The sequence below is a fragment of the Euprymna scolopes genome, chromosome 30 (assembly GCF_053919585.1).
Source record: "Euprymna scolopes isolate OS-2025 chromosome 30, ASM5391958v1, whole genome shotgun sequence".
NCBI classification, from domain to species: domain Eukaryota; kingdom Metazoa; phylum Mollusca; class Cephalopoda; order Sepiida; family Sepiolidae; genus Euprymna; species Euprymna scolopes.
The window spans coordinates 20,895,650-20,923,179 of record NC_136511.1 but is presented as its reverse complement, the minus strand read 5'-3'; the positions used below and the strand labels follow the sequence as shown (position 1 = coordinate 20,923,179).

Here is a 27,530-nt window from a genome sequence, read left to right as displayed (position 1 = left end):
ACCCGAAAGAATCTTGTACCTCTATATGGCCACCATTCGCCCATGTATGGAGTATAGCTGTCATATTTGGGCTGATGCATCTGCTACTAGTGTCTCGCAACGTTCAAAAGAGAGTCGCAAATCTAATAGGCCCTGAACTGGCATCTAAGCTTCAGCCTCTGTCCCATCGACGAAATGCTGCATCCCTCTACCTGTTCTACAAGTATTTTAATGGTGAATGCTCTGACGAACTGCAGACACTCGTGCCCCCACGACGTAGGCACCCTCGAGAAACCCGACAAGCAGCTAAATCCCACCCTTTTATGGTACAGATCCCTAGATCTTTGTACTCCAGTAGATTCTTCCCCAGAACCATTAAACCCTGGAATTCCATTCCAGGCCACTGCTTCCCCAACTGTACTGACATGCAGAAGTTTAAGTGTAACGTGAACCGACATCTTGCTGCCCAAATCCCAACATAGTGCCCCAGTAGTTGTTGGCCCTGATAGTAGCCCCCTACACCAAAGTGGCAATGTGCCTTGGTTGAGGTGAAAATATAATAAAAAAGGGGTACCATTAGCTTTCTAAGTTTGATCATGATTGTATGCATATGCCATGACTTTGACATTTGACCTTAAACTTGAAAAATAGAGTGCACCATCCCTAGGCGAGGAACCATCATCATGGTGTGGGCTGTAAGATAGTTGTACGCACACACACACACGCGCACGCGCGAACGCTACTACTTCTTTATATATAGATCCATGTGCCTTAATGTTAATCATTTACTAAAACAAAGCTTTATACCTAATTCATATTAATTTTTAATGTTTTTTTTTCAAACTTATGTACAAAGATACTGTTGTCGTTTCAAAATGGCTGCTAGCAAAGTTCTTTTCAACGTAAAACTCTCAATTACGAAGGGAATAATCCAACTAAACATGCAAATTTTATTCCTCAGAATTTTAACGGGAACTCTTCTCTTCGGAATAACGCAAACCTTACTTTAAGCTAACCCTACATTAATTTTTTAATTTTATTCGCCAACAATCCTTTTGATTTGATTTGGTTCAATTTCTGTAGTACTTAATAGAAAACTAATCTAGTAAAATTTATCTTACGTTAATAAAGCTCAAATCGTCATACCTATTCTACAATGAAATATTATTGAAAACAACCTTTACAGAGGCGCGAACCTCTTATCAGACTTTTTTCAAACTTGACTGCAAATACTAAACCGCATTTGGTTTTATTAAAATTACATTTCCTCCGACATATTTAATTTAGAAATAATCATTAGAGCATTCAAATATGCCTACCAGTAACTGCATATAAAATAGATTTGTTACAGCGGGAAATAACGAAAACGAGGAGTCACACATAAAAGGTAATATTCGAGAGATTGCTGTGTGTTTTTCTTTCTTTCTTTTTTTTTGGGGGGGGGGGTGAATCACGAGAAACGGATGTTTTTAAGTAATACAAAACTCTGCGATTATTTCAGGACCACTCCCTATCTCTGCTTCAAGGAAAGCCAGAAGCGTTCTAAAAACTGGCGTTTCCCGTGACTCACTGTGTGGGTGTATATATATATATATATATATATATATATATATATATATATATATAAATGTTTCTATCTTAAGACTAACCTTTAAAACTGTTATAGGTTTCCGACTATGCTGAAAAAGAACCACATTTAAATTATGCTCAGAAAAATTATTTCCTGGATGTTAAGACGTTTATCATACAGTATACTTTCACTAGATTTTTTTCTAACTAAAAAGTACTTATGCATGTTACAAATCACCGCTTATTCCTCATCTCAACAATTACGAATGCCACTTGAGAACCTATAATTCGTAAAGGTGAGTTTTAAAGTGAAAAGTAAACAAAAATTACATGTTTTATTTCCTTTGTCAATTTCGTATATATGTATCTACAACCGTCAGTATGTAATATACTGATGTAAGAATACTGTGTCTAATTGGATGAAAACGTAAGGAGATAATTTCTAAAGAAATTTCAATTGTGTAAAACCTGTATATTATCAATTATAACATGGTTATTTTTTTCTTCGTTTGCAAATGCCATGAATAAACACGTAACATTTATGCAGATTACGAAAGATGCGCAGTCAAATAATTGGAGGTTTGTTTAGTAATTTAGAATGAACTGTTACTTACTCCTAACATTAAAGTTCGGCTGGAATTCAATGTTTTACACTTTGAATATCTCCCCGAGGATTAAGCAGAAGCCAACAATCTAAAAGGGTCAATTCAAAAATTTTGACATAGCCAATAAGTTACTTTTGTGCCTACCTGGCTATTAGTTTTAAGCTTTCTTACAACTGCACGCCTGTTGAACTGTTCCATCTGCCTGCTTCCCACCGGACTACAACTTGGATGTCTTCAAGTCCAACGTTAATAAATTCCTAATGAACCGCCCCCTTAAGTAAACACTTCATCAAACCTCCACACTAACGTAATGTACTTGCAATAACCCTCATCCCTGAGTGGCTTCCGGGCCTTGATAAGTGGTGATCGCTGTGTAAAAAATTTTTTTAAAGTTTTCACTGAGTTTTACTCTTGAATATTCGATATATTTATAAACGGTTTTGCAAAAAAAGGCAGGTTTTTTTCTCAAGATTGTACGCCTCCATCTTGTTTGCAAAACAGAATATTTGAGATTAAACCATTTAAATCAACTTTAAAACCTAAATTAGCTATACGTACCAAAGCCAACTCTTATTGGCTCTTGCAATATTTGATTTTTTTACCCGTTTTTATGGTACCATATGCCTATTGTATATCTTAGTTTAGTAGTTTGGTTTCTGAGCTACCCTACCCTCTTTTGAAATATTTAGAAAATATTATGACATATGGCGCTTAAACTGCTAAAAACAGCCTATGCTGCCTTGACAGAGTACGAAATAGACTTCGTGGCTTAGTGGGGGATGCCCTTTTCTCTATCCTGCAACCTCTCCCACAGAAGATACGTTGCGAACCTATCCTTGTTTTATCGTTATTTCCATGGCAGGTGCTCGTCTGAAATCCAATCTCTGCCCCCCCTCGCCAATCTTTCACGAAAAACACCCGTGTAGCTGAATCCACTGTAAAAATCCCCCCCCCTCTATATCTGTGCCTAAATCAAAACGCGGATTCCATGAACAAAGCTTCTTTCTTAGAAGTGCACGCCTGTGGAACTCTGATCCGTCTCCCTGCTTCCCACCTGGCTACAACTTGGATGTATTCAAGTCCAACGTAAACAAATTCCTAATAAACCGCCCCCTTAAGTAAACAATTCATCAAATCTCCACACTAACGTAATGTACTTGCAATAACCCTTATCCCTGGGTGGCTTCCGGGCCTTGATAAGTGGTGATCACTGTGGAAAAAAAAATTATATTTTCAGACTGTCCTATTCCTCTGCGTAAATGTGGTGCTTGTGCAGAGAGTGATCCACGCAATTTTTTAAATTGTATTTCCACGTTGAATTAAAGTTTGATATGATTTTTTATTCAATTGTAAGGTTGAAGTATAGAATAGGTACAAAACACCCACCCCTCCCCATGTTAAGAATGGCTTTTTAAATAACGGATAACTCTCTGCACTAGTACCAAGAAAGTTATTCGTTGTTTAACAACTCGGTTCTCTTATTTAATGGCATTTTCTAGTGGCAAATACGGGCGTATTCCGGCTAACGTGACGAGTTTTTCTTCGCTAGTTTTATAAATCTTAATTTTGTGTCATATTTGAATTGTCCTACTCTACTCATTGAGTGTTATCTTCTGAACATTTCGCTTGACGTGAGCTCCGAAGTTCTTAAAGTGAAACTTTCTAACTTTGGAACACGTGGCATAGTTGATAACGTGGCCAATTCTAGAAGTTGTATTCCCGGGGGTTAAGGGTTGAGTTCGCAGTGCAGACATTTAAAATACAATTGAGAATCGTTAAGGATTTTTTACCCAGCCATTTTTGCCACTACGAGAGCATGCCAACCCCCTGGGTTAAATATAGGGTTACGTTTTAAATTCCAATGAGCCTATATTTCGTCATACAGATTAACGATTAAAACGTAAATTGCTACGTATGTAGAACAGACATCAAAAATAAGGTCTTCGGAGATTTGCAAATATTGACCTTCCTAGCTGGTCGAACGCCCGGCGAACTCCAATTTTCATTGCAAATAATCAACCCTCATAGTATTGATGCTGGCGTCTCTCGATGTTCCATCCTGGAAACCGGACCTTTTTGATTTTCCTAGATGATATCTCAAATTAGATCATTCGAAGCCAATCCGCTCGCCCCATCCGCCGAGTATTTGCTGAGCTCCCGCCGACCTTTTTGGAAAGGGCATGCTCGAGTTCCGGACGCGTAGAGTGTGATTAAGTTTGAAGAAAGATAGTTTTCTTTAAGGGCGACAAATATATATTTCCACTCTGTATATTGTTCAATCCCTCCTGATTAGCATTTATCTTAAAACGCTGACGGAAACCCATTAAAACATTACCTTCAGTTAAATATAAAAGCCTAGTTATCATGAAAACGCTAGAGTGAGTGTTCGGTAAGCTACGTTATAGGAGTGTACATATACAGGACCTAGCGCCGTCTGTAGATGAGAACAGTTGAAGTCGCTTCATTGTTTAATTCAAATTCACGGTACTTAGTTTTACTGCATTGCAAAACTTAAAAATTGCAAACTAGCGCCTAGAGAAATATTAAGGATTATCATAGAACGATAGAAAGCGTTTGATAAAGTATATTTAAAGTACAATTAATGAAAATGAAAGATTAACTGAAGCTTGTTTTTAAGAATAGGAACTGTATAAAAAAATATTGTAAAATGTTTTAACTTCTACAACATTTCATCTGAACATCTGTTTAATCAAAATCTCTGATAAGTTACTCTATAATTTAACAACTTTTAGTTCCAGCAAATGCATATGAGTTTATTTTCTGGAACATGTTTCCTGAATTTTATGTACAAAAAAGTAAAATCTTATAAGCATTAACATGTTTCAATAAATATTTCGCTTTCGACAAAGGAGGGATTAAACCTAATAATTCACTCCCGTTCGTTGGCTCGCACTTTTCTCAATAACCACGCTTTGGACTTTGTAAATTTTGCACACGCATTAGTCATGGTGAAAGTAAATTTTTGCTAGAATAAATTTTCCGCGATAAATCTAGTTACCTACTTAGGAGTCATTAGGAAAATAATTGCCCCCAAATAGTTCATTTTGTTTTTTTTTTTTAATAACCACACCTTTGATGTTTTTGCAATTGTGCAAACATTAGTTATGATGGAAGTAAACAGTTCGCTCGTGAAGTGGGACCCAGCATGCTCAACTTGTTTTCTAATTTAACAAATAATTTAAATTAAAATGTGGAAAGGTTTTAATTCAGTAAAGATTATGGTGTTTTTAAAATTTCATTTTCGAAATTATTTTTTTTCACCCGTAAATGATTTATACGACGTATAATCCTCATAAATTCTGTTGATTTAGGTAATTTCAAATATTTACAATTTGAGGTACAAAACTGTAACGCAATCATAAGACTTAAACGGTTTTAAATCCTGAATTTAAAATAAACGGGGTGGGAAAAGTTGAAATCTGACCGGTTTCGCCCTCGTTTTATCAAAGCTGTACCGAGGGGTTTTTTTTATTTATTATTTTTATTTTTTATTTTTATTTTTTTTATTTATTTATTTTTTATTTTATTTATTTATTTTTTTTTTTTTGAGGAAAAAAAAAACCCGAATGGGAATCGAAAATATGTACAAATAAACCATTGTTACATTACGTTTGGGGGAGCGTTTAAAACTCTCTCAGATTCCAGAGAACACCACTTGTTATTGCCAGTGAGCAATCGCTGACAATGACTTGTGAAGACTTCAAGAGAGTTAATAACTACATAAGAATATATAAATACATAATAAAATAAACAGCTGTGAAGAATTAAGGACAGAAAGTCTGAGGAAGGCAAACACTAATTAACCACCATTGAAACAGTGCAGAGAGGATCGAGAGCTTGAGGTGGAGAGCTTATTGCAACACAAATCAGTGAAGACCAATGGTCTTTGCCAGCAAAAAAGAACTCAATGGTAAGTGGATGTTGCAATAAGCAAAGTCGGGTTTGTATTACTGTACACAGATTCGAAAAAGTTGTGAAAAAACAAATATAACAAATAAATGTTATCAAAAGCAAGATAAGTTACTTTTCTACCAAACTGGATATAATTTTCGTGTTTTTATTCAATGTAACATGTTTATTCAGCTCGAAAACCACAGTGTTTACCGATGTATTGGAAAATTCAAGATGGCGACAGATTCTCTCTTTAACACGGTAAGTTTGGAAAAAGGTGTAATAAATAATAAACTAGACAAAATAATGTTAGAAATTCGCTCAATATATGTTACCCTGACATAACGTGACATGTATTCGGTGGTTTTTAATAGTATTTTGTCTAGTTTATTATTTATAACACCTTTTCCTGAACTTACGGTGTTAACGGGAGAATCGGCCGCCATTTGAATTTTCCAATACATCAGTAAACACTGTATGTTTTTCGAGCTGAATAAACATGTTACATTGAATAAAAACACAAATGTATCCAGTTAGGTAGAAAAGTAACTTATCTTGCCTTTGATAACATTTATTTGTTATATATTTGTTTTTTGACAACTTTTTCGAATCTGTGTACAGTAATACAAACCCGCAAAGTCATTTGCAAATATTATCAAGAGGTGGAGACTACTGAAAATCAAGGAAGACGATAAATTAATTTGCATATTTGATAAAATAATCCCGCATTTTCAAATATTAAAGAATCGCTCGTAATTAATTTATTTGATTGGCTATTAGACCGTGACAAGGTTTTGGTCATATTTAACACATTTCTACAAAGATATATTCTAAGATTCTACAACACCAGATATAATGCTCATTTTAACAAATCATGTTTTTGTATTTTAAATAAAAATATTTCAAGTAATTTCAAAATTATTTAAGTCCTTTTGGTCAATTCGCTAATGAGTCAATTAAATCGTGCTTAAATATATGGTGCCAATGCAAAATTATCCGCTATTTTTTAAAATCGTATTTCCAAGTTTAAAGTTTTCTTTAATTCTTTTGTAAGGTTAAAGTACAGAATAGGTACAAAACACCCTCCCCCTCTAATTTTAATGTTTTTTTTTTTTTTTTTTTTAAATAACGTTATTTCAGAACGGATCACTCTCTGCATGACTACCAAATATTTTAGTTTCGAAAAATTGATCATTGATTGTACGAAAACAAAAATATTAAATTTTACAAGACAAAATTCTTGTTAGATGAACTAATTGTTATATTAAAATGGGCATTCTCTGAGGAACGGTTTTTATCAAATTATTGGCGACGTTTGTTTAGACTTGAAAACTAGAGAGGAGTATTAAATATTTGGAGACCATTAGATTTTGATTTGGCCGGGAAAAGAGCTGAAAGACGTTAAGTTAAAAATAGACACTTGGCAAGCGACGTTAACTAATTTATACATGCGCGAATAGGCAAGCATTTATTTACATTAATTTATAATGCTTTCGTATGAATGTTTACTTGGGTCAGATAGAAGCCAATATCGCCGAATAAATGTCTTCGTTTCGGTTCTAGCTGATGGCACAAGTCATATTTTTAAGTTGTGAAATTTCTATATACTAGGTACAATACAATAGTTAATTATTTTTAAAATAGTAAATATTTAAGAGGTAACACCGAATAAGTCTCTGAATGTTTTTTTTTATAAAGGAATTTACTTATTGCGGGATATTATCCTCATCTCGCTTGTTTCACGACATTTCGGTCATCTGGCTTGAAACCGATATCTTCAGATAATTCTTGCCTTGGCCTTCGGGACAAGATCAAAGTGTAGTATCTGTTCCGGCAGATGCTGCACTTAAGATAATTTGTACCAGTCAATGGAGGGGAAACCCTCTATACTGGGACAATTATTATTTTTGGTAACCAGAGTGCCCCCTTTTTGCCTACTTTTAGGGGAGCTGGTTTTTACCTCACATTAAAAACGGCCTTGTGCCTAATTTGCTCAGTGGGGGAGCAAATAAACACCATCTGTTCCGGCAGATACTGCACTTCAGATAATTTGTACCAGTCAATGGAGGGGAAACCCTCTATACTGGGACAATTATTATTTTTGGTAACCAGAGTGCCCCCTTTTTGCCTACTTTTAGGGGAGCTGGTTTTTACCTCACATTAAAAACGGCCTTGTGCCTAATTTGCTCAGTGGGGGAGCAAATAAATACCATCTTCAGATAATTCTTGCCTGAAAACTTTGTTTCAACGTTTCTATCCACTGCGCCACGAGGCCCGAAGGGCGATCAAAATTTGATTTTTTTTTTTTTTTGTCGTATAAATCCGTTTATTATCTGATCTATCTCGTGGCGGTTACCACCTGATGGACAGGAATAGTTGGCCGAAACGTCGTGAAGCAACAGAGATAATATTCGGCAATAAATAAATTAAAGTCCATATCAATCAATTCCAATTAAACGATATATAAAGTAATATTTATTAAATCTAATTTATTTGTTCCTTCCTTAGTCCGTACGTTACGCTGTGAAATACGATTAATGCACTTTTTAAATGCAAAACTTCCTAAAGACGAATACAAACGCGACATTTGACTTTAAAATAGCAAACCAGGCAAACCTACACAAGAATTAGTGACATTTCTTTGTAGTTTTTTTTTTTATTTTCGAATATCCTTATAATACAGGATCATTGTAGAGGTGGAAAAGAAACTAATTTCGAGGGGCAGCCATTCTTCTAAACCGAAGACAGATGTAAGCGGCAAATTATGTAAAAAGATAACTTTCGAAATAAATAGGGTTAAAAATATATCAAAAGGTGCTTGACTTTGACTAAATCAACTTATTTTAGAAAGTGATTTTATTTGTATGGAACTATGCCGAACATAAGAGTTGCTTCTATATCTATCATTCGCGCATATTTTATTGAAGAGGATCTTCGTTCTTAGGATCTTTCGATTTTTTCTTGTTTTCGTACAAGTATTTTTGTTGTGGGATCCAAACATTTTATAAAGTCCCGTAGTTTACCGAACGTTATCGGTCTCGATTGACCATCGTCAGGGTTGTTCTTCCTGTGCATCCTACTTATTGATTGATTTGTTTTCTGTCGTTTTACTGTTTTTATTACTAATTTACTATGTGTAGTTTCGCCTAATTTGAACTTTTTCTTTTCCTTCCTCTTCACCTTTATCGTGTTGGAATAGGTGGAGAATTCGGCTGCTGTTAAAGTTTATTTTATTAATGGTTGGGTTTTTACTTTTTATTATTAATGCTTCTAGCATTGTTAGTCGTTGGTAATTATTGCAAGTTTTTAATATGTTAGTGTTATTTTTTAAAATCCTTTGTATTTGGAGGTGGTGTTTAATGTTATGTTCTTGTTCGAGGTGTTTGCAAATAGCACTGGAGGTGTTCTACTAAACACCACCTCCAAACAATACAAAGAACTTTTTAAAAAAAAGATCATAAAAAGAACTAAGATCCTCTTCAATAAAATATGCGCGAATAATGAAATTCTGCCTATATATCTAATATATAAAACTGCGAGTTCTTTCCTCATAGGTTCCGAAACGGATGAGCCTCTTTTGCAAATTTTTCACAAAGATAATTTATATTTCTGGCAGTGTTCTTACATGTTTTGTACAGAAATTCATCTGATAAGTATCGAAACTAAAAAAAAAAATCAGTTTAAAAAAAAAAAAAAGCTATTTTCTTATAGCTGAAAATAATTTTACAAGGGGATATTGTACGTATATCGGTGTAACCTTGTTCAGTGTAACGTAAAATATTCCCCTATAAAAATACATCCTTCTTCGATAAAACTATTGTATAGATCGTTAACCCCAAATATCAGCTGACGTGATATTGTAAACACACTTTGAATGCCCCCCCTTTTTTTTTTTTTTTTTTTTTTTTTTTTTAATATTTACGTATTTGCCCATCTGCCAAAATATTCTTCGTAATCACAATTATTCCATAGAGAATTGATTCTATAATACATACGCAATTACCACAAAATCAAATCATTTTTTAAGCTTACTGTACCACTGGGCAATAACGCACGTCTTGCTAGTTTAAAATACAATTAACGATGTCCATCGGTACTGACATTCATATTCGTGTGTGTATCTTGTGCAAAAATATTTTTGCGCTGTCTAGAAGACAAATCGACGTTCATATTAGTTTATTAAATTGCTTTAGTTTCCTTAAATTTCTACGGGTCCTCTTAGTATAAAATATTTTAATAAACATAAGATATTAAGAGTTAACGATTAACGAGATCGGATCTAATTTTGGTTGTTAACGGCGATTTGTTTGCTTTGTAGAAACAGGAGCTCTAATATAGAAGTCGGTGACTTAACTACCTGTTTAGGTAGTAAACTTTTTGCAATCGCAAACTGAACATCTGTTGAACCTACAGATACTGGGGCTATTAAATGAGGCTGTCTGAAGATATTGGCTTCCTGAGCCGAAATACACCTAACATTGCTGTTTTTTTTCCCCCGCAAAATTTTGTTCTGCAACAAGAGCAACGCACGTCTTCGACCTTTTTCTCCTTCTTCTTCCTCGACCTTTTTCTCCTTCTTCTTCCTCGACCTTTTTCTCCTTCTTCTTCCTCGACCTTTTTCTTATCCCCCCCACTTCCTTACTGGTTTCCTAACTTAAAATGCACCAAACATTAACACTGTAACCCGTTTCTCTCATTTCAAAACCCGTGATCTCCAGGACAAGGAACAAAACGATAAAATCCACTAAAACAACCAAACACTACAAACTAGCGATGGAAGATACAAAAAGCTTTAAGAATAAAAAACTACAATAACTGAATTGCAACATAAATACCATTTTCACGAAACTTGATATTGCATGAAATAACCCTAAAAGGGCTGATATGCAGTAAAATAACAAACCAAACTAACGTACAGCGGTAAATTATTCTTACTCTATATAATGTTGCATTGCTGTGTCATCCTGAAGGATTGAACTCTTCTGGTTAAAACTAGCTGTGTTTTACCCTGTAAGAAAAAATAAACAAATCGGCAAATTGATATTTAAAAAAAAAACTTTAAGAGTTGTAGAGTAATATCGGTTATAAAATCTAACAAAGCCACGATGCATGTACCATTAGCGACATGACACGTATGCAAATAAGCCGTGTCGCGAGATGAGGCACCGCGTAGGAAATGGCGGGAAAGCGGAAATTTGGAACCACGTAGCGGCGACGACTGATGTCAGTGCACAAGCAGATTTTTAAAACTAAATTAATCTGAACTTTTACAACAAAAAATAATCAAACGACAATATGCCGTGAGGGGGCGCGATATGCCAGCATAGCGGCTTGTTCTAGCTGCGGACTGTGAACGGGTAATTGATCAGAGAAACGCTGGGATAGTTTTTTTATTGTCGCAGGCTTTGAATATAGTATCGGTCTTTTGGTGATGAAACGTCCGTTAATAAATGCCTTCTGTTTCAAATGAAAACTCTAATCGAATTTATTTACTTAGTTCCTTTTGCGACTGACTCTGCGTGTGATGTAGGCTAGGAGTGAAAATGTAACGAACCTACAAAGTATTAGAAACAGTGTAGTATGTTATTCCAAGGAATTATTGTCCATAGAATAACCATTTTCAGTGTGTGTGTAATATAATTTCCTGATATTCTATAAGGCAATATTCACTTTGTAGTTGGGGGGGGGCAATGGAGCAAAATTGATATACCGACTCCTTCTTCTTCTTCGACCTTTTTCTCCTCCTTCTTCTTCTTCGACCTTTTTCTCCTCCTTCTTCTTCTTCTTCGACCTTTTTCTCCTCCTTCTTCTTCTTCTTCGACCTTTTTCTCCTTCTTCTTCTTCGACCTTTTTCTTATCCCCCCACTTCCTTACTGGTTTCCTAACTAAAAATGCACCAAACATTAACATTGTAACCCGTTTCTATCTCAGTTCAAAACCCGTGATCTCTAGGGCAAGAAACAAAACGATAAAATCCACTAAAACAACCAAACACTACAAACTAGCGATGGAAGATACAAAAAGCTTGAAGAATAAAAAAAATCTACAATAACTGAATTGCAACATAAATACCATTTTCACGAAACTTGATTCGGCATTAAATAGCCCTAAAAGGGTCGATATGCAGTAAAAAAAAAATAACAAACCAAACTAACGTACAGCGGTAAATTTTTACTCTATATAATGTTGCATTGCTGTGTCATCCCGAAGGATTGAACTCTTCTGGTTGAAACTAGCTGTGTTTTACCATGTAAAAAATAAAAAAACACAAATCGGCAAATTGATATTTAAAAAAAATACTAATGCAATTGTTTTCTTTCAGATGGTCGACGCTATGTCTCAAGCAAATATACCAGACGCTCATTTCATTTACGATTTGATCACTGAGAATAATCTCTACAAACTACGCGTGCATCTTAATCAATTAACCATACGTCACCGCAAATCGATTGTTTGCCAAATAGTCTGTCATAAAACGCTCCTCGGACACGCTTGTGAACTTGGCTTCGGAGATATCGTAAAATATCTCGTGGACGAATGCGAAGCTGATATCGTCGAACGTTATACACATAACCAAATATGTTTCTCACCATTGCGAGTCTCTGTCGATAAGCTGGACGTAACGATACTACTTATATTGATAAGCCGAGGAATTATTTTTCTTGATAAACGCGAGGCAAGGAATTGTTCTCATTACACTTCCAGCAAAGGATATTTTGCTTTGTCGAGAATGCTGCGCCATCACACGAATAAAACCGATTCGGTTGAGTATAGCTCCGAAATATCCGATGTGCTTTATTGGATGACTGATATGCAATTAAATCTAAATACCGATCGGTTTTTAAAAGCTGCGGCTGCTGAAGATATTAACAAAATGAAAACTTTACTTGACGCTGGAATTCTTCGAAAAAAATATAAATTATTTGACGAGAACGCTTTGTTTGTGGCCATCTGGAAAGAGAACCGCAAGACTGAGCACTTTTTGTTGAATTATAGGATCTTCTCCTTAAAGGATCACGTGGTGGCTCTGGAGCTGTGCGGGGCGAAATGTATAGCATTTCACTCTCAATTTGAAAAAGGAATACGATGTTGGAGGAAGGCAGTCAGGATTCGTACCGAAGAATATTTGGGAGAATCCGATAAAGTCGAGATAAACACTGAACTTGGGATTGATTTTAGTTGCGAACGACATCTTGATATGTTGGAAAATCATTATACCGAGCTTTATCTACAGGCATTACTGATTTTCCGGCGCTCGTTTCCCTCCTTTAGTCAGGTACTCCATAATGCCTTTATAACTGTAGCGTGCAATTGTGCCTTTCGTAAGGACTTACTCCGATCGATTAAAGTACTTGCGGAACTGTTCGATTTCCCATACGTAAGTGGAAGTCGATGCGATTCTCCTTTCCGGAAGTCTATCAACACCATGGAGAACTTGTTACAGGACTATTTTCCTATCGATTTTTGGAGCTTGCGTGACTTTTTATGCACTTTTAGACATCTGTTAAATTTCATGAACGGGGTCAACTGGAAGGTGTTGCTACAGCGCCCGAAAGAATTTTATCGTTTCGTTTATAAACAACTTCTCCAACACTTACTCGCTTGTATTATCGCTATGAAAAAATTTGATCTAGACGAGAATGATTCTGTTTGGATAAAAGATGGGGTCAACAGTATCATGCAGTGCTATGATAACCCTTACCCAACCACGTTACTTCACATGGCGATTGAACAGCCGGCTGCGATTTCAGACGTTTGTTTTATTCTTAATTGTTCCGCTGATGCCAATTGCACCGACGACCAAAAAAATACCCCGTTGCACAGCGTCGCCCTACTACAAACCAATAATACTAATCTCGCACGCCTGGTAAAGTTATTAGCAGACGCCGGCGGCCATATTGATGCCATTAATCAATTAAACATGACTCCATTGCTGACTCTTCCCACCAGGGGCGTTCTTAAAAATCCTTTAAAGTTTCTGTCCTTGCAATGCCTGGCCGCTCGAACTATTTATAAGTATCACATAAATATCCCTGATGAGTATCCGAAAATATTAGTCTCATTTTTAAAACTTCACTCAGCGTAATGGCACTAGGATACCAAATGTATTTTAAACAAAACCTACTGGTCTTCAATATTGGATCACATGTTTTATTTTTTAAGTTCCGCTTTTTAATTTCTTCCATATACGTTTTAGCCAATTTTATTTTCGTATCTATGCTAGCGTACAAGCTACGTTAGACACTGCTTTTTTATGACTTTAATTTTGTATTACTTCATTCAGCATCGTTCCCTATCACTTGACAATTCGTTACTAAACTTTGTCAGAATCTTACATCTTTCAATTTTCAACCGCTTTATTTGGGTGCATCTCAAGGTTACGGTTAATTCATTTTAATGAACTAATTCAGACTCATGTGCAAGATTTCAAAGATCAATTAAGGAAGACCACAATCAATTCTATCTGGCCATTTCTGGTCATTACCTAGAAACTTTCCGAGTTTTAGAGTAATATCGGTTATAAAATCTAACAAAGCCACGATGCATATACCATTAGCGACATGACACGTATGCAAATAAGCCGTGTCGCGAAGTGAGACACCGCGTAGGAAATGGCGGGAAAGCGGAGATTTGAACCACGTAGCGACGACGACTGTGATGTCAGTGCGCAAGCAGATTTTTAAAACTAAATTAATCTGAACTTTACAAAAAAAAAAAAATCAAACAATATGCCGTGGGGGGCGCGATATGCCAGCATAGCGGCTTGTTCTAGCAGCGGACTGTGAACGGGTAGTTGATCAGAGAAACGCTGGGATAGTTTTTTATTGTCGCAGGCTTTGAAAATAGTGTCGGTCTTTTGGTGATGAAAACGTCCGTTAATAAATACCTTCTGTTTCAATTGAAAACTCAAATCGAATTTATTTACTTAGTTCCTTTGCGACTGACTCTGCGTGTGATGTAGGCTCGGAGTGAAAATGAAACGAACCTACCAAGTATTAGAAACAGTGTAGTATGTTATTCCAAGGAATTATTGTCCTTATAATAACCGTTTTCAGTGTGTGTGATATCATTTCCTGATATTCTATAAGGCAATATTCACACTTGGGGGGGGGTAATGGAGCAAAAATGATATACCGACTCCGTTTTTCTATTTTTACTTTTCGATATCTAATTCTACGTTTAGATATTAGATTCCGCTGTCTTATAAATTAGACACGTATTATTTTTGCAATCCAAAGATAATACGGTGTCTTACAAAAGTTTCCAGACGTTTAATATGGGCACTTTTATCGATACTACTCACATGAAAATTTGGTCATCTTCGAAGTAATATATTTCCGCTGCAGTATACTTGTACCGTTTCAACAACGCTAGGAATGTATCGTGTAAGTCATCTGATGGGGGGGTCATCTTAATAGCCATCGTCACAACCTCCTTAATCTCCTCACTTGATTCACAACGATTACTTGAGCTTACGGAATAACCAAAAATCTCTATAGGGAGTGAAAGACTGTCATTGTGCGCTCTTGACCAAATAGTCTGTGACAAGTAAGGAGCCCCTTTGTGACACTTGGTAAATCTTCCTATCTTCAGTTTCTAGTGAATAATTGTGTGTACCGTTCTTGCACTGACATCAAACTCTACTTGACTTTAGATGCACGGCGGTCCTTATCCATGGAATTCTTTATTTGTCACATCAGCTCTGGTGTTCTGGCTTGTTCCTCTCGTACATAATCATTTTTCACTCGCTGCCTTTCTTGAATCTCGTATGCCCACTCAAAAAGTGTTGCTTAATTATGGCAAGATAGTTCAAAAGCAGTGTGAAGCATTTCATACGTTTCTGCGGCATTTTCCAAGTTTAAAACAGAATTTCAGTTCATATCGTTATCCTAGAGTCCTCACGTCCAGATTGCCATTTTGGAAATTCACCAATTAGCACCATCGGGCTTTAGTAAGATATTTTTCAAATGCAGTCGTAAATGTTTATTTAAGCCCGAGATCATGTATATTAGTCGGTCCTCTCATAGTATAGATTGCTAAACTACATTAATTGCAAGATCTTATCCAGCAATTACTCGCTGTTTTCAGGCATAAGATAGAACGTTTAACTTTAATCGGAGAAACTGAAGCGTATTTGAGGCTACATAAAAATCCTTCTCAAAAGGCACCGGATTTTAAGTATTAGAATCTACATTGCACGTTTAGGAAGGTGACACTCGGATTATCTGTTTATTTAAAATAAAAGTAATGAATTCTGAGTTTTTAAAACGATAAAATTATAACGCTTCTACAATTCAATGTTTACAACCATGAATAACGATGCAAGGGTCAAGTAGTTGATGAAAGTTCCCTAAAACTGCCAAAAATACGTAAACCTCAGCAGATAAGGGTTTGCCTTATTTTAGGACTCTGTAGGAGTTTGATTAAATTGAGACCGGACAAACTATTAATGCTTGTACAATAATGCTATTAGACCATACAAAACGGCTACAAATTATTTTCAAGAAAATACAAACTGCATCATCCTGATAGGAATTTTCCTGTTAGCAAATGGGGGTTCTCTAAACCAACTTTGATAATCTCCATGATCTCTAAATGTTTTAAATGTAATGACTCTGAATGGAAAATCAATGCTTACCAAAGCCAAGTACGTCCAAGGATGGAGTACTGTTGCCATATCTGGACAGGAGCTGCTAAAAACAGCCTATCCTGCCTTGACAGAGTACAAAATAGACTTCGTGACTTAGTGGGGTATGCCCTTTTCTCTAACCTGCAACCTCTCTTCCACAGAAGAGACGTTGCGAACCTATCCTTGTTTTATCGTTATTTCCATGGCAGGTACTCGTCTGAACTCCAATCACTGGTCCCCTCTCGCCAATCCTTCACGAAAAACACCCGTCTAGCTGAATCCACTGTGAAAAATTTCCCCCACACTATATCTGTGCCTTAATCAAAACGTGGATTCCATGAACAAAGCTTCTTTCTTAGAACTGCACGCCTGTGGAACTGTTCCGTCTGCCTGCTTCCCACGTGACTACAACTTGGATGTGTTCAAGTCCAACGTTTACAAATTCCTAATGAACCGCCCCCTTAAGTAAACACTTCATCAAATCTCCACAGTAACGTACTGTACTTGCAATAACCCTTATCCCTGAGTGGCTTCCGGGCCTTGATAAGTGGTGACCACTGAAAAAAACTTTCAAGTAAATAGCTGTTCTTAACAACCCGAATGAATTTGCAAAGAGTCTCTTACGTTCCAACGTGATTAACCTCCAAGATATTCATTGCATTTGCGTATTAGTGTTAAGGATTAATTAGAATAAAAAAAATCGAAACTTTTGGGAGTATCGAATCAGAAAAATCGCACCTATTTTCCGATGCCAAAACGATTTTTGTCTTTTTTAATTTTCTTTAAAACAAAATCTTGTATCGTTGGTAATAAAATTATTAACACAATTTCCTATTACAACAAATATGGCACAAGAGATAAAAGACATGCCCTCTGTAGAATAAGGTATGAATATTATAAAACTGGCGCCATCGATGACAACATCCGAGAATATATCTATACGAAGTTTATAGCATGTAAAACAGAATTGGAGAAAGTTGTTCAATGTTGGAGGTCATTACGAATCCGCAACGAGTGTTTCTTTGACATGACAGACTTCGGAAATAAGCTTCAAACGAATTTTGGTAATAATGAAATCATATTGATTTTTTTTTTTAACAAGTAAAACTAAAGTCGATAGGTCATCCCTAATAATTGTATTTTTACGTTTAATAAATATTTGCAGATTTGTTACGGTAATCGGATAAAAATAACTCTAAAGAATCGGAATCGTGTATTTTATACGGAATCTGTAATTGTGTCGGGGGGGGGGGGTATTGGAATCGTCTCCCTACTGCTACATATATACGCAATCTGTTTACATATAGCATATCTCGCTATGTAACTCTTGACGAATAAGGAGGAAATCGATAATGTGACATTTGTTGCATATAATCAATCATGAATATCAAAAAAAAATGTTCTTCGTCTATAAGTGCGTATGTGTAATAAGTTTAAATTCCAGATTTTTATTAATCTGTCTCTTTACACATATCTACATCTCCGTATTTTACGCTTTAACTGCGGGTCTTCATGTACCCTTTTACTTTAAAGTAGCCTGGGTGCCTGGTGTTGCCCGGGTGTTTGGAGGTGTGTTGAGCAAAGAAAAAAGGAGTAGGCAGGCAGGTTCGAACTCATACTACGGAGAAAACGAACATAAAAAACGTGACGTCAGTGCCGTTGCGCCCATCTCCAAAGCGGAAGTTGCGAAGGTTTAAATTAAGGCTAGTCAATCGAAAAAAGGGAATGACTTTCGAAAATATCTGCGAAAAAAGCGACCTCTCCTTGTAGAAAAGTGCGCAGTTGAGGGTGAAGGAATTAATGTTTATAGCCAATTTTTCGATATTTGTTGTTCGAAGGGCCGACCTTCAAAAGGATACCAATCGCGTGAAAATGCCTTTCCTTCGTCGAAAATTTTAGACTTGCATGAATATATTAAAACACAGGTGAGATTTATATAACAGATGTAATTTACGAATCTCGAAAAGTAAGGATTAAGGAAGATTTAGTAAACAGCTTAGCCTGCCTTAACAAAGTTCAAATCAGACTTCCTCGCTTAATGGGGGGGTCTTTCTCTTCCCTGTAACCTCTTTCCCACAGAAGAGACGTTGCGAGCCTGTCTCTGCTTTATTTTCATGGCAAGTGCTCAGCTGAGCTTCAATCTATAGTCCCTACTCACCAAACGTTCACTCAAATACACTCGTCCAACGAAAACCACTAGCAATAATTTACCACACTCTTCATCTTTGTCTAAGACTAATGTTGTTTCATGAAAAATGCTTCTTTCTTAGAAGTGCACGCCTGTAGAACTCTCTCCTGATTGCCTACTTCCCAGCTGACTTCAATCTGATTGTATTCAAGTCCAACGTAAACAAGTTCTTGATGAACCGTCCTCCTAAGTAATCACATTTACAAAAATCCTACTACTTGTGTTTACTACACTATAATCACATTGACTCGTGTATACCCATTAACCCTTATCCTCGAGTGGCCTTCGGGGCTTGATGAATGGTGATTCCTATGTAAAAACAAAAACAAACGGTAGGAAACGTAATATTGTTATATACTAATGCAATTATATTCTTTTTCAGATGGCTGAGGGGTTGGCAGCTGATGTGGAACAAGCTATTTTACCAAACGCGCGCTCAATTTACAGTTTGATATCTGTGAACAATATTGATGGAATACGTTCACTTCTTAATCCGTTGACCTTACGTCATCGTCAGTTGATTGTCACCAACATGTTTTCAAATAAAACCTTTCTTGGGTATGCTTGTAGACTCGGCTTCCGAGACGTCGTGAAATATTTTCTGGATGAGTGTGAAGCTGATGTCTCAGAACGTTACGTTCGTCGTCTAATATCATTTCCACCTTTGCGACTCTCTATCGCTAACCTGGACGTTTCCATGCTCTGGTTATTGATCAGCCGTGGAGCTATTGCTGCTGACAAACGCGAGGCGAGTTTGTGTATGGAAAACTCTTTAAGGAACATGCACTTCACCGTATCTGCGATTCTGCTTAAATTGATCACCCAAACGCAACCGCAGGACGACATATATGATTATTCGAATGTGCTTTCATGGACGACAAAAATGCATCTAAACAATACGAACTGTTTTTTAAGAGCGTCAGCCCGTGGAGATATTGGCAGAATGAAATCCTTATTGTCAGAGAACATTAATGCAAGAGTTATCAACTTTCTTGAAGATAATGCCCTGTGCATGGCGATTAATAACCTGCAGAGAGATGCAGAGCATTTTTTATTGAATTATAGGGTATTCACTGTAAATGAACACGTGCAAGCTCTAGAGCTGTGTGGTGCGAAGTTTATAGCATTTAAAACAGAATTGGAGAAAGGAGTTCAATGTTGGAGGAAGTCACTACGAATCCGCAACGAGTGTTTCTTTGACATGACAGATGATTTCGGAAATGACCTTCAAACTAATTCTGGATTAGAACTTATCTGTGAACAACAACTCGATACACTGGCAAATCATGAGGCTGATCTTTATGTCCAGGCATTAAGGGTGTTCATCCGTCTACTTTCCTCCAATAGTGAAGTTCTCCATAATGCGTATAGGATTGTCGCTGAGCACCCTGTGTTTCACAAAGATTTATTGCGAGCAATAAACCTACTCGCGAATCTGTCGAAAGTCCTATATTCATCCGGAAATGTAACCATGTACTCTAACAGCTCTATCGACAGTTTGGACTACTTGTTACACCATCACTTTCACTGTGATCTCACCGACATGGGTGACTTTTTATTGAAGTTTGGAGATCTAATTAGTTTTATAAACAGCGTTAACTGGGACGTGTTGCTTAGCGGTTCAAACAAATTTTACAATTTCGTTTACTTCAAACTTCTCTCGTTGGTACTTAAGGATATCAACGACATGAAACATTTTAACCTTTCCGGAAACGATGAGCTTTGGATTAAAGACGGTATCAGCAGGATCCTTGAACATCATTCGACCCCTTATACAACCACGTTACTTCACCTGGCGATCGAAGAACCAACCGCCTCCTCTCTCGTTCCTTTCATACTTAGTTGCTCTGCTGACGCAAATTGCACGAATGATTTAAAAAGCACACCAATGCATGCAGTCTCGCTACTGAACGGGAATGAATCTCAACGTTTACATCTGGTTCGTTTGTTAGCAGACGCGGGCGGCCATATTGATGCAGTTAATAAGTGTAAGAAGACGCCACTTATGGCTCTGAAATCAAAAGGTGTTATAAAAAACCCTTTAGAGTTTTTGTCCTTACAATGTCTCGCTGCTCAGGCTATTCATAAGAATGGTATTCGTGTTCCAGAAGGATATCCTAAAATATTAGCTTCCTTTATAAAACTCCATTCAGTCTAAAGATGTGTATATCTTTATAGCGTGCGCAATTGAAATAGCATTTACCTCGGTTGCATAATGGTAGCACTTTTATTTTATAAAATTTGTAACCATATTTATTTATAAACGTCTCATGGCTTTTATAGTGTTATCATTACATTATATTTTTATGTTTTAAATCCTTGAACTGCTCCTCAAATCCTTTAGGTTGTTAGGTGATGTTTCTCTGCCAATAAAAATGATTTGGTCCGCAATAAATTTATGAAGATTTGATAGATAAAATGCCAATATCTTAATGGGAGCCTCTCTCGGCACAAGTTACACCTCTGCTAGGATTATTCGTAACTAAGTGAGCAAATTATTTTTGGGACATTTGTATCTAGATAAGCCCTTTTTGCCACAGTCTCATCTTATATACTATGTAACCGGCGTTGACCGGTATAAAAAACAAAGTACGTAAAGAAAGATTTTTTTTTTTTTATAACGATTCGTTTTATAAATAAAACACTGGATTTGAGATCAAAACCTAAAATAAAGACACTAAGTCAAGTTCGATAACCATAAAACCAGCTTGGCACGATCTTAAAAATATTTTAAAACCTCATTAAACAGTTGACGGAAAAAAATCCGATGACTCCCCCCCCCCATGTACAAATTTTTAACCATTTTGACCCTTTAGCATTCCTTTCCTTCCGGATGAAATTAATCTAACAGTTTTCCACGTGTTTGAATGCGCTATATATAAACTTTCAAGTCTGCAGGTAAATTGGTTGAGTATATAAGTTACGTGTCCTCGCACGAAATTATAAATTTTATACATGTATAGATTATTTTTTTCTAAAATATGGATTTAAAATACGGTAATAAAAAAAAAACTGATATTACAACTGATAGTCAATAATACCTTGTCTTCTAAACTAAATAGTACTTCAAGGCCGCCCGGCATTGCCTGGCCGAACAATACGCTAAAATATATTTTGATTAATGCAGATTTTATATTGATTATATTATATTGTACCCAATATATAGTTATGATTATTTTTTTTTAATGACTCGTGTGCCAGCACTGAGCGTCGAAACTAAAACGGCTATCTTACGATTTACTTTTTCCTTTGAAGCTAATGTCTGTACTATGAAGACGTTTTTACTGCAAAGCGAAAAAATAAAACTTGAACCAATCACTATTACGTAAGGCATGCATATTCGTAATGCCGTCGTTTTTTAGTCGCTTGCAAGCGACTCTATAAGTAACTCCGCGGTCGGTCGGTCTGTCCGTAACACTTTTGTGCTTGGCCTTTTTGGTTAAGATCAAAGTTCTGTTAATAGATGCTGCTCTTAGCTTAAGCTTTTCTTGGCCTTTTGGCAAAGATCAAAGTGTAGTATCTGTTTTGGCAGATACTGCAAGCAAAGACCATTTGTTGGAACACCCCCATATATAGGACCTTGGTCAATGTAGGGGAGCAACCTTTCATACCAATTGTCATTATCCAGCTTCCTTACTTCCCGGGGAGGTGGTCCCCATTTCCCCTTCACTCGTCACATTGAAAATCGGCCTTGTACCTAATTTGCTCGGTGGTGGAGCAAATAAATATCTTGGCCTTTTGGCCACGATCAAAGTGTAGTATCTGTTCTTACTACATGCTGTACTTATGTTTTTAACTTTGTGATATAAAGTGGGGGATCATTTTTCTGTTTTAATTTAATGCAAAATGATCACCCACTTTAAAACCAGTCTCCAAGGCATTTAAGTAATTCTTCAGATCATTCAAGTTGGTTTTGAAGGATTCCAGTTATTTTGTAAGCATTCAATTCACCATTATGTTCAGTAAAATCATTCTAAGACATTTACTTTTTATTTAAGTCATTTCAGCCCATTTTTCGGTCATTTTAGTTTATCTTTAAGTATTTCAGGCATACATTAATTACACGAGAGCACGTGACTAATGGCTATCGGCCTGGATTTTTATTCTTTTTAAATTTTCAATCTTGCACCGATTTTCTCCGGCTAAAATCGAAATATATAGATAATATATAGATAAGCATAGGTTTGATATGTATGCAGTTTCAGTCTATGAAGCCTTCTTCATCCAGACAATATTGGTACGCTGTTGGTTGGATATTTTTTTGTCCAATGGAAGTCCTTTGTGTATTTTTGGCAATTTTCTGCTATTTCTGTAACAAACTTGTTTTCTGCTATTTCTGTAACATTCATATACTATATAATAATGTCTTGTCGAGTTTTATGATGGACGTAGTTCTGTTTCTCTTCTTTCACGGTGTTAGTGCACCATTTTTAGGTTTTGATTTTGGGAGCTCATAAGATATTGTCCGATGGTCACGATAGTTGCACGATGCTGATGGTCAGCCTGAGAGGCCCATAACTTCTGCTTCTCCAGACATACAGCAATGTCAGGCCTTTAGTTCTGGAATCCATTTAGCATTTTTATACTATGTTCGAGCAGTTTGGTAGGCAAAATGTTTTAAGCATAATATATATACGGTTACATAAATATAGTTTTGCTTACTATAAGCTTTTTAAGCAAATATTATGCAAGTATAAATCATGTAGAATATCTGCATGAATATAATTACACGTAATAGTTAACTAAAGATGATCCAATAAAACTAAAAACTAATAGGAAACCAATTAAAACCTGTTTAAAAAATATGAAAATTAGGTTCATCTTTTGCAGATGAATGCAATTGAACTACCCATACATAAACAGTTCTACTTTTTTTTTTAAATACATAGAAAAGGATTTTTAATGAATATTACAAAATGTACTCAAATATATAGGTGTAAAGATTTAGTTTATTCCTTAGTTAGTCCGCACGTTACGCTGTTAAAAATGGCAAATACAACTTTGAAGGTAAAACTGCTTCTAAGAAATGCCATATGATCAATGTTTTTTTTTATATAGGCAAATCTGTCAAGATTGCACCAGAATGAGTGGACTGCTCTTATAGTCTCGTGGTTGAATATGATTATAACATATTATCACTGTTTTTATTATGCGAGAAAGGAAATCGTATTTTAAAAGTGTATGCGTCCTTCACCGAAGAAAGGAATCTGCGAAACGTTATGGATAAAGGGTACATTCAAAGGATCGGGGCGAAAAAGTGCATTGCCTGCCAGGAAGTGTAAGATTTAACGAGTAAATTAAATACTGCATCTCGCAATGTTTTATAGTATATTGAACTAATGTGGCAGGGGTGCTCAACTTTGCCCGGTCGTAAAATACGCCTAAATATATCTAAATTTCATAAAAATTATAGTCGTGATTTCCAAAATAAAAATATTTGAATGGCATCAGCTGGAATCGAAACCGAAAGCAAAATTGCAGCTTAAGATCCACAAAAGACTGTCTATAAAAATTCAACAATTTGAGGCCCCTATCGCCATTCTGGGACTTTTAGTTTTGGAAAAGATAGTTTGAAAATATGGAGACAGACGGACGGACATATATATTGCCTTTTGTATATATAAACTATATAGTACTATTTTGTGAGCATTTTATTAATACGCATAAATTTCCGATTTGCTTTTTTCCGTTATTCAAAAAGTATCGGCTTTAGCAAAACATTTTTTGATGAAATATATTTCTAATTCCGTGAAATTTCCACGGCTCCTAGCAATAATAATACTTATCTATGATTTATTAGTACGTCATTTCACTTGAGTAGATTCTATATTTAAATACAATATAAATTATTTCTGTAGAAATTATACTACTCATTTGGTGTGTTTTTAGTTTTTAGGTACGAAAACTTTTTTTCTTTCGTTATCCAGGAAAATATTTGATTAAATATATTTTTCGTTTCCGTCAAATTTTTACGTGGTCAGCTAACTTTAATGCAGTTTTCGTGAACTTTTTGTATTACAAAAACTATAACAATTTTGCATCGTACGGTAACTTCCACTTCACTTGATAACTTAGTTTCGTAGAGATATTATTGAAGTGGGAATATTACGTAAGCATGCGGAAAAGATTACCCGAAACCAGTAATGTAATATATATGTATACATACATATATGTATATATACAAATATATGCATACATGTATATGTATATATACATATATATGAAACTTACCTCCTAATTTTTCCCCAGTATTAAAGATATATTTCTCACTATGAATTAGTATAAAATAATTATGTCATAACACATGAATGAATATATATATATATATATATATATATATATGAATTTAAAATTTGTAATTTGAAAAAGATAAAATTTCAAATATAGAAATTTATTGCATGCAAGATTAAGACTAAAGTACAGTAAAATATATTTCCTTAACCCATGAGTTTTCGATGTTTATACGTATACTCGGAGGAAAAACATTAGCATTTTTTTCCTACGAGGAGATGTATAAACATATATATGGTTTCGTTTTTCCTGTCTTGATTCCATATCCGTTCCGGTCGGTTGCATAACATAATCATCCGTATCCCCTTCCGTTAGCTGGATTATTTCTGAACACTGATCTTTGACATTACACATTTAGCCATGTTATCTACCTAAGTTTCGCTGGCCTTTTGGTCAAGATCAAAGTGTAGTATCTGTTCCGGCAGATACTGCACTTAAGATAATTTGTACCAGTCAATGGAGGGGAAACCCTCTATACTGGGACAATTATTATTTTTGGCAACCAGAGTGACCCCTTTTAGGGGAGCTGGTTTTTACCTCACATTAAAAACGGCCTTGTGCCTAATTTGCTCAGTGGGGGAGCAAATAAATACCATCTGTTCTTCAGATGCTGCACTTCATGTTCTTCTCTTTCGGTGGAGGAGAAATCCTTCACGACTGAGAATTTGTTTTTTTTTTTGTACCTTTTCTCCACGCTAGTGTCTAACTTTCCCGTGGGGAGGCATAGTAACGTTTTCTATGATTCGGCGCTATAAATGATTCTGGCTGTTTGCTTTGTCACGTGACATCGGCAATTACTAACATTTCTAATTTCTTCGAAAATTATTTCCTTGATTAATTTATACCTCATCGTTTTGTATCAAATTTGGATAATGTTTATTACTCTAATATGGCAATTAATTAAATACTACTAGTTACAGTTAAAAATTATTTTTCTTTTTATATTTCCGAAAGTCGCGAAAATAACGTATCAAGAACTAAACATATTTGAAAGCATAATTTATCCCGAAACAAATATGCGAAAAGAAAACTATTTACTTGATGAAAAAAAAAACACTGTCCCAACTCGTTTCCATCTTCCTTAGAAAATGTTTGTCTCCCACTTTGTTGGAGTATTCTTTTAAATCCACCGTTTTGCATTTTTTCAAGCGCATTATTATTGATAATACGTTACACTTACATACAAAAATGAAATCGGCTTAAAAATTATAATACGAGATTTTCATGGATACATACTCATACTAAAATAACCTCTCACGTCTCCACCTTAGATATCCACAAGCATTGAGACCGTAAATATACGAAACATACATTTAACCTTTTTGCGTTTCTGTTTTATTCATGCAAACAGCCACAGCAATGCATGTTCGGGTACAGCTAGTTTTAAATAAATAGAAAACCGGTTATTATATGAGTAGCAATACACAAGAAAAACTGATATATATATATATATATATATATATATATATATATATATATATATATATAGGAGTGACCACAGGGTCAGCGCCTCGACAAGCCCAGTAAAAGAGTAATAAAATTGAACATTCCAATGAATAGTAGACACTTGCACGCTTGGGAACACTTCAAATTAACTACGAAAATTCTATTTTTATATCTCCAACACATTTGAAAATAATTCCTGACGAGGACGCTTCACAGAACGTCTGAAACGCGTTAAAAACGATTTCAATGATTTAAAAACATTATTACAATGATCTAAACATAATTCTCAATGAGAAACCAAGACACGGAATAATAAAATAATGTTAAAAAATACACATTGTTGGTGACTACCCCCTTATTTAAATATACATCTTTCTTTCGTTGGAATTTTTTAACCCATTATATATATATATATATATATATATATATATATACTAGTAGGGTGATCTGACGTTGCCGGGATTAAATAATGATCAACGAATATATCTTATCATATTTTTATTGTCATCGATAATGGATGAAATAGCCGATTTTCAATTAAATTGATTGATTTTTAGCTCTAATTCGGGGACACACTGTGATGGAACAAAACGAAGCTTCTCGATGTGATTAAGTTACTAATATATTGTACTCTATACATCACTGTAGAGAACCTAATGATTATTTCCTTAAACTATTTAATTTATTATGTCTCGCGATTAAGTTTAAGATGCAAAAGTCATGCTTTCATTGTGCTCTAAACAGAAAGATTCCTTTCAAACGCACCCTTTTACTATCAATTAAATTACTCTTAATTTTGTATTTCAGACATTACTGCTTGTGCGGTGGTAATAGCTTGAATTTAAGTTTAAAATGAAAAAGTCAAGTATCATGGTGCAATTGTGCTTTAAAAATAAAATATTTATTTCGA

The 27,530-nt window shown here is 35.5% G+C and overlaps 2 protein-coding genes and 2 pseudogenes across 2 annotated transcripts; all 4 read left to right on the top strand.

Annotated features, from left to right (window-relative positions):
• Positions 1-1,285: 1,285 nt before the first annotated feature.
• LOC145254696 (protein fem-1 homolog C-like) lies at positions 1,286-22,321 on the top strand. Its single transcript, XM_080113360.1, has 2 exons — positions 1,286-1,366; positions 19,266-22,321. Exon 2 carries the CDS (start codon positions 19,266-19,268, stop codon positions 21,039-21,041), a length of 1,776 nt encoding a protein of 591 aa, XP_079969486.1. The 5' UTR covers positions 1,286-1,366; the 3' UTR covers positions 21,042-22,321.
• LOC145254622 (protein fem-1 homolog C-like) lies at positions 12,400-14,151 on the top strand. The gene has a single exon (XM_080113231.1). The coding sequence runs from the start codon at positions 12,400-12,402 to the stop codon at positions 14,149-14,151; it is 1,752 nt and encodes a 583-aa protein (XP_079969357.1).
• A 42-nt stretch (positions 22,322-22,363) lies between the features above and the next one.
• On the top strand, positions 22,364-22,489 carry LOC145255025 (U2 spliceosomal RNA; annotated as a pseudogene).
• A 119-nt stretch (positions 22,490-22,608) lies between these two features.
• Positions 22,609-22,777, top strand: LOC145254999 (U2 spliceosomal RNA; annotated as a pseudogene).
• Positions 22,778-27,530: the final 4,753 nt, after the last annotated feature.

Bases quoted from the DNA above. Each gene is read 5' to 3' on its own strand.
- LOC145254622 (XM_080113231.1), top strand. From the start codon at position 12,400: ATGTCTCAAGCAAATATACCAGACGCTCATTTCATTTACGATTTGATC.
- LOC145254696 (XM_080113360.1), top strand. From the start codon at position 19,266: ATGGCTGAGGGGTTGGCAGCTGATGTGGAACAAGCTATTTTACCAAAC.